At 34.7% G+C, this 8144-nt stretch overlaps 1 protein-coding gene across 1 annotated transcript; it reads right to left on the bottom strand.

The window, feature by feature from the left end:
- Window positions 1–2560: 2560 nt before the first annotated feature.
- Window positions 2561–3740, bottom strand: LOC109147287 (sodium/hydrogen exchanger 2-like). Its single transcript, XM_019294939.1, has 4 exons — window positions 3610–3740; window positions 3470–3532; window positions 3289–3372; window positions 2561–3182 (listed from the first exon to the last, which is right to left on the bottom strand). Exons 2-4 carry the CDS (start codon window positions 3506–3508, stop codon window positions 2847–2849), a joined length of 459 nt encoding a protein of 152 aa, XP_019150484.1. The 5' UTR covers window positions 3509–3532; window positions 3610–3740; the 3' UTR covers window positions 2561–2846.
- Between the last annotated feature and the right edge of the window lie 4404 nt (window positions 3741–8144).

Genomic DNA, 8144 nt, shown 5'->3' on the forward strand with positions numbered 1-8144 from the left:
TGATCAGCAACCAACTCCATAGCTCTCAGTTAAAATTAAGGGAAAGAATATTACCAGCAAGAAAATTCGATTTAAGAAATTCAAGGTTCTGGCCTGACTTTGTGTTTTGTGTTGCATGCTGATGACAGATGACTCTACAGCTTCTTTAATAGCCTTCAAGATTACCTTTTAACTAATGGGATTAGGATTAGGATTACGATATTCAGATATATTAAGAGTATAATTTTAGTTTTCTAATCCTAAATGCATTAGTATTTGGAGTGTAGATTGAGTTTTATAATCCTTAATCAGGGCAAATTTAAAGAATATAATCTTAATCCTGCAGGGAAACAATTATCTCATCAGTTGTTATATATAGAGGAAGTACATTGAGAGATATTGCGAACTGAAGTTTACTCAAAGAGTGAAGCGCATAAATAATTAGTCCCCCTACAGGTAATGCACGTGATCAAGATGAGTAGTATCGATGACTCTGGTACACAAAGGCCATGGTCAGATCTAAACGATGAACTCTTATCACATATTATCACAGGTTTATCTATTGGAGATTATTATACTTTTCAATCTGTATGTAGATCCTGGAAGTCAATAATACCACTTCCTCGTCTATTGTTGCCAATCTCACTTGAACATGCATCCTCACGTGATATATATTCGTACTGTGACCTGCATCTGATGTACTTGAACAAAAAAACTAGTTTGTTCAATTTTTATGATCCAACTCGCAATATCAACTATTCACTTGACATTCTTCAATTGTTGGAGGATGATATTCTCGAAGTTGAACTTTATTATGAAAATCAGGGTTGGTTGCTTCTTGGTAAAGGCGCTGAATCTTATTTCTTTTTCAACCCTTCAACTAAGGTTAGAATAGACATACCGGACACACCAGGTATAGCATTTCCATTGGTTTGTTTTTCCGAATCACCAACTTCTTCCAATTGTCAAATTGTTGGTATAGCTAGTATTTTACCAGAGTTTATTACTGTAGGAATATTGAATTTTGGTGAGAATTCATGGTCGATCTACGTAGAATTAGTAAATGATAAAGACTTTATAGCTTCGACTTGCACCCCAGTTATTCGCAATGGAGAAATTTATATTCTAGGAGAATCTGGAAATCTAGGGAAGCTCTGTATTCCAAAAGGAGAGCATGGAGACAACATTAATTGGAATATCATCGGTAAGTCACACCGAAAACAATTTATGAAATTCCGAGATCGATTCTTTCTAGAGAGTGATGGAGATCTCATGTGTGTGGCAACTCTTGAGGAAGGGGAAGTTCGGGTTTTGAAGCTTGATTCTAAAATGGTTTGGCAAAAGATTGATAATTTGAAAGGAAAAGCCTTCTACGTTTCTCCCAAGATATCTTTGTCTCAAGAAGCAACTGACAGAGGAACTAGTAACAAGATATATTTTCCAAGGTTTTATGATGGCAAAGGGGTATTTTATTGTCTTGCAACAAAGAAGTGGCGCAATTTTCCACAGAGTTTTTCAAGTAAAAACTATTATAATACAAGAGGATTAGTTAAATGTATCTGGACTAAACTTCCCCGTATTTCTAATTCATGAAACTTGTAATAATGAATGATGGATACTATAAACAAGCTAAGTTTTGATTTGGAATATAAATTTTAGTTACTTTAATATATACTAATGTACCTTCTATGCTTTCAAGTATAAATAAAGTATTGTGTTTGCTGTGTCTATTAATATCCTTTGATGTCTAAATGTTCCCATTACTTCTATGACTGTTCTCTTTATTAAGTTGTTTGTTGTTAACTATGTTCTGATTCTTCATTCTCTTCTATCTCTGCTTAGTTCCTGGTCTTGTCAATTACTCTTTTTTTTTTTTTTTTAATCTTAATTATTCTTATTTTTAATCTAGCCATTAAAAAGGGGCTTAATAATAATAATAATAATAATAATAATAGTAGTAGTAGTAGGAAGCCGTTATAATAGTTGAATGGTAAATTGAAGGATATTTCCTTAGGTCGTCATTAATATAGGCCCGAAAAAAAAAAAAAAAAAAAAAAAAAAAAAAAAAAAGAGTCAATTAATTCCATCAACTTTTTAATGGTACAATTACACCCATCAACAATTCATTTTGATGCAATGAAGCTCAAAAATTGATAAATATAGCCGGTCATTAGAGATCCGGTCACCCTCTGACGAAAATTTCAAGCAAAAAAGTGACAGGCAAACGGTCGCCAGTCACGGAGAAGGTGACCAAGGTCGCCTTCTCTACAGAGAAGGTGACCCCTTGGTCTCGTTCTCCTTCTCCGTGACCGACGACCATTTACTGGTCACTTTTTTGCTTGAACTTTTCGCCGAAGGGTGGCCGGATCCCAAATAACCTGTGATAGCAGGTCATTTACTGTTTTTTTTAGCTTCATTGCATCAAAATAATTGTTGATGGGTATAATTGTATCTTTAAAAAATTGAGGTGGCTAATTGACTTTTTAACTAAAGTTCGAGAGCATATTTGACCATTTAAAAATAAAAACTATAATAATAATGATGATAATAATAAATTTTTTAAAAAATAAAAACAAATTACTAAGCATCAAAACATAGAGCCAAATTGATAATTCAGCCATTATTGTTTCATAAAAAAAATACTCTGTACCAAATAATATGCTACAAATGAGGTGTTAATACAAGTACCTAAAATGCACCAACATTTACAAAATAAAATAAAACATTTATGAAGTAGCAATGCAATGCAACCTAGCTAGTGAGAAGACTTTCACCCAGCCCATTTCATAAGAGGGGCAACCAGAATCAACTATGATACAACTTACACTATTTCACCCAGCAACAGTGTCTTGTTTGTACTTTGTACCTCATCTAGGGCTCTGCTCAACTGGTGAGCCCGCGACAAACGGAACGAATCCCCGCCCGCCAAACACGGGACGCATAAACGAATCATCAAACTTACGCCAGTAGCGGTGCACGGTGTGGGTTGGCGTCCTTAGCAGCATGCGCAAGGCAGTTGGTCGAGCAACCTCAGGTCCGGTTATCATATCGCTTTCTGAGTCAGGTTGGTTGTCCAGGAGTGGCACCGTGAAGTGCTTTGGACTACTGGGTTCGGATGTTGTCATTGACGAATGACCGCTTGGTATCTGCTTGTGCGGGGGTAGCAGAAGGTTTATCAGAGGCTTCGTCATCAACCCGAATACCTAAAACCATCACCAAACACACAACCAACCAACCAACCAACCGTAAGATTTTATTTGGCGAGAATCATAGAAAAAAAGCCTCAAAAATGTGTATGTAGGTCCTTACAACTGTGCTGAACAGAACAACCGTAACAGTACTTGTAATCATTATTGCATTCTCGTGCAATGACATATGCCCCGAGGTTGTAAACTGCACCAGTGCATAATCTGGAAATGGAAAGACCACCCAACCGGCTTCTTTCTATTCTAAGTGACATTGTAACATTTTGTGCACTATTATACTTTACCGTATTATACGCAAGTGCTATTGAGACGGCGCCTCTCATTCGACCAGCCCACCAAATTATTATCTAAGAGACAGGAGTAAGAGATGTATATTACTTGTAAAAGATTATATAAAACGAGAATTTTGTAGAGAACTCCTTACTTGTTGCCTGAAGGATATCTTGTCGGAAGAGTTTTTCTTTGCTAAGTTGGATTAAAACGACAAGGGGAATACGAACGCAGCTCTGCCTACTAAGATTAGGCCTACCAATATTGAGCTCACTGCAACTGATAGTCCCTGAAAGAAAAAAAATAAATACAAGAAGATTTATGAGTTTCGTGAACCATAGTTTATTGTTTATCTTTTAGATTTGTTATAATAAACCACACAAAAAGACAGAGTTGCAAAGGAATGCCTGCAACCAAAACGGGAGTAGGATTAAACCCAATTCGCAAACGTGTGTTACAATAACGAGAACTTGCAAAGACTCGAAGAGAGGTTTGTAGAAGCATACCTAGTAGTGACCCTTGAGCTCTCGGTAACATTGTGCCAGGTATAATGAGACATGACAATTCCACCTACAGAAGAATACAGTAAGTATGCCGCTTAGATAGAATAACTGCAAGACGCGAAAAATTTACTAAATTGCAACACGAGAATTTGTTTAAACAGAAAGCAAGCAGTTCATCAGCACTTCGACAACATTAGCGTCACAACTTAACTAGGATCATACCTCGGCCATTATATAAGACAAGTAAGACATGAGCATCATAAGAGCAACCTCACGATCGGTTGAGTGTCTGTCATCCATCACATATTAAATAAATGAAATTAACTAAGAGGTCAAAACGACAAGTAAAAAAAGTTGTTAGAATCAAGAAGCATGAAGATACATGTGTGTGTGTATGTAAAGAAAACGAATATACATGATACCTAAATAATCTCCAAAATCCAGAAAGTCAATGTCTAAGTGCTTGAAAATTTTGACGGCACCTAAATCATATAGATACGGCAATATGAGTTGATAATATATCAATCGCAGCATAAATTACTTTGGGACAAAGAAGGCATTGGCCGGTAATAAGAATGTCGAGGTTTTGATTAGTACCAAATGATATAATAGAACAGCTAATAAGTGTGCCAATAGCTCCAAACAACATAATTGTCATGAATTTCACGAAAAATTACTTCTTTTTCACCTGAAACCTGGTATAGAGTAATACATTTAAAAAAAAAAAAAAAAAAAAAAAAAAAAAAACAATTATTTGGCAGAATTACACACTGAATCACGAGATTACCAAACAAAATTTCAAGTTAGGAATCAAATAACTACTCTAACAACCTCAATAAAGAATGGAATGCTCATATTCATAGTATTTCCTGAATTAGTTATTGATTGCGAACAAAGATACCACCCATAAAACATATGGAATTTTTTCACGTAAAATGCTTCACAAAACTATAGTTACTATAGTCTTGCTAGATTTTCACCCTTTTAAATTACCTTGCTCAAATTTTAATTGCTACCGACAAAAAAGGACAGCTTTTCTGCACAATACCATTCATGCTTTTCAATACAAATACCAATAACTTTCAGTTATAATTTTAAGCAACAGCTTAACAAATTATTATAATGATATGGAAATTCTAATGGATTCCTCAGTTTTTTATCATATCACAACAGAAATGTCAAATATTTAACTGTCTAACCATGATAAATATTCTAGGACTATATGCTGGTCGGATATGGCAAATTGATCCACACAGTGTTGTGTAGACCATAACAAAAAGTACATTTTTAATATATTAAAAGTACATTATTCGTGTACTGAATGTACATTATACAAAATAATATACTTTCAGTACTCAAATAATGTACTTTCCCTGAATCCAATGTACATTTTTAATATACTTAAAGTACATTATTTGTGTACTGAATGTACATTATTTAATAGCATGGTCCATACAGTTATGTGGACCATGGTCCACACAATAATGATTGGATTTTAATTATATGAGAGAAGACTAATTTAATGTCTAAAGAAGAAGGAATGCAGGTAATAACTGTTAATTTCCCCCACAAAAGCATTTTATACAAGGAAGATATAAATTCACAGGAATAAACAAACAATATAGAGGTCATTAAAAATCTTAAGATTTACCCAGCATTGAATATTATAGGTGGCAAGAGATATATAAAGAAAAGATCTTCGCTAAAGACGAGAAGATGTGAACTCTTTCCTCCGCTAAGGAGCAAAATTACAACTCCGGTGCACAAACCCTGACATCAATGCATAGATAAAATACAATTGTGAAGGAACATTAAGATTAAAATAATAACAATAATGATGAAAATAACAAATTATATTATAATTAAATTCTGATAAGGCTATTTATTCAGTTGACCAATTAAGTTCCTCAACTTTAAAAATCTTAACCAATTTGGTCCTCCGTTTGTTTGACTGTTAGTCAACCGTTAACTTGGGATCAAATTGGTAATTCGCTATAGTCAAGAGACCATTTTGGTAATTAACTTTAAGGGTGGGAAATTCGGTTAAGTTTTATCGAACCGAACCGTACCAAACTAGTTAGATTCAGTAATATACCGAACAACTGAACGTTAATAGATTCTTGTATATCGAACGATTCGGTAAAAACTCGAACCGAACGATAGAGCAAGTAGCAAGGGACTTGGATTTCCTTTTTATTTATCTATTACGGTATTCGGTTCAGTTCAATTTTTTACCGAACAGTTCGGATCAGTTTTTTATCGAACCGTTCGGTATACAAGAATCCAATACCGTTCGGTTGTTCGGTATATTACCGAACCAAACTAGTTCTGTTCGGTTCGGTACGGTTCAATTCAAGAAAACTAAACCGAGTTGCCCACCCCTAAAGTTAATTACCAAAATAGTCCCTTGACTATAGCAAAATTACCAATTTGGTCCCAAGTTAACGGTTGACTAACGGTCAAACAAACGGAGGACCAAATTGGTTAAAGTTTTTAAAGTTGAGGGACTTAATTGGTTAAAAAAAATAGTCAAGGACCAAATTGGTAATTTCACTATAGTCAAGGGACCATTTTGGTAATTAACTCAATTTTTAATTTATCACTCTAACATAATTTAGTGAGTAAAAAAAATAATATTTATAAGTTATCAAATAATATTAAGTCTTATATAAAGTTTTAATAGTACAAGACTACAAGTTTAAATCTATTTAACGTCATTTATAAATTTTAATTTAGTAGAAAATCATATTAATTTTAGATTTTGAGACTAATAATTAAAATTTTATTTTTAACAAAAACATTAATGTGTATGTGTATATTAACATTATTTAGCTAGTATTTTGACTGGCCAAATCTCGGGCCAAAAAACAATATGATCCAAATCTACTTTGTCCGAATTATTGTTATTTGCATATTGAAAAAGTTATTTTGAGTAACTTTTTTAATTTTAGCATATTGGAGTTGTTAGGAACCGTGTATTAGGATTTTGATGATACCAATGTAATGTAGAAAGTAGACCCCTAACTCCTACGTTTTTCTTGTATAGCTACTTTCGTTTTAGACGAAAGTTGCCATAACTCATTTGTAATTCGTGTTAAGCTAGAACAAACACACGAAAGGAGTTATGATTAATAGGTAGGCTGATGAAGACGAAAGAAGACATCACAGCAACCGAAAGCAGGATGTGTCATTGAGTAGACAGTTCTTTTCAAGACAATCTCAACAAGAAGAATGTTTTATCTGTCTAAATTGACAACATCCTAGGACAATAAGGACCTCAACTCATGGGACGCTCTTCTCAATAAGCATTCAATGAACCTGTACTATCTCTGTAACTAAAGGACAAAAGACATCAAGTCCTCCATACCTTCAACGGCTACACAGTACAAACTCATTAATGGAGCATTAAATGCATGAGGCTCCATGGTCCTTGTCCAACGGATAAAAGGTTCGAAAATTCCATCTCCCTCCAACGGATGAATTTTCACTACCTATATAAACCAACCTTCATCAACTAAGAAGGTGCTGGTTCATTATCACTCAAAAACTCTATCTTGCAAAAAGCATTTACAAAGCACGTTCTCTTAAAGCTTTTTGCGAACCAGTTACTCAAGGTGTTAAGGCATTTGAAGAAGTTCATTTATTACTGTCCTACACCTTAGAAGAAGTCTTGTAATCAAGGAGCAACCTTTCAACGGTATCAAGACTTTACAGTTGGAGAAATCAAGAAATACTTTCTCACCAACCTCAAATTAGAAGAAGAAGTTGATAGAGGCGGAGTAAACTCTCGGAGTTGAAAACCTACAAAGACTGTCTGGCTTAGTGATCAAGGAAGTCTTTGTGTAAATTGTACTTAAAGAGTGATAGTGCAATCCTTCCATTGGTTGTGGAAGTAGAGTGGAAGTAGGCATCGTTTGCCGAACCACTATAAAATCTCGTCTACTCTTCTCTCTTTACTTACCGTCATTTTTCACTGCTTGCATATCTTCTCATCACTCTACCTAATACTTTGTCAAACTCGTGCAACCTCAACCTTACTTTATTTCCGCTGTGCTTATTTTTATCTAAGTATTTTCTGGGTTTTTCTTTCAACAAAGAAACGAAAAACGAGAGTCTATTCACCCCCCCCCATACCACTTGTTGCGGTCCCGATAAGATAAGTGTGAGTCTAGAGGGGCGGGGGGGC

Source organism: Ipomoea nil, unplaced genomic scaffold, assembly GCF_001879475.1.
Source record: "Ipomoea nil cultivar Tokyo-kokei standard unplaced genomic scaffold, Asagao_1.1 scaffold1985, whole genome shotgun sequence".
Taxonomy (NCBI): Eukaryota; Viridiplantae; Streptophyta; class Magnoliopsida; order Solanales; family Convolvulaceae; genus Ipomoea; species Ipomoea nil.

What these genes read in the sequence shown, in the direction of transcription:
- LOC109147287 (XM_019294939.1), bottom strand. Translation starts at nt 3,508, where the DNA reads ATGAGAGGCGCCGTCTCAATAGCACTTGCGTATAATACG. An exon ending in TAGCACTTGCGTATAATACG is followed by an intron (nt 3,373 to 3,469) that starts GTAAAGTATAAT and finishes GCACTGGTGCAG; the next exon opens with TTTACAACCTCGGGGCATAT. An exon ending in TTGTTCTGTTCAGCACAGTT is followed by an intron (nt 3,183 to 3,288) that starts GTAAGGACCTAC and finishes TGATGGTTTTAG; the next exon opens with GTATTCGGGTTGATGACGAA.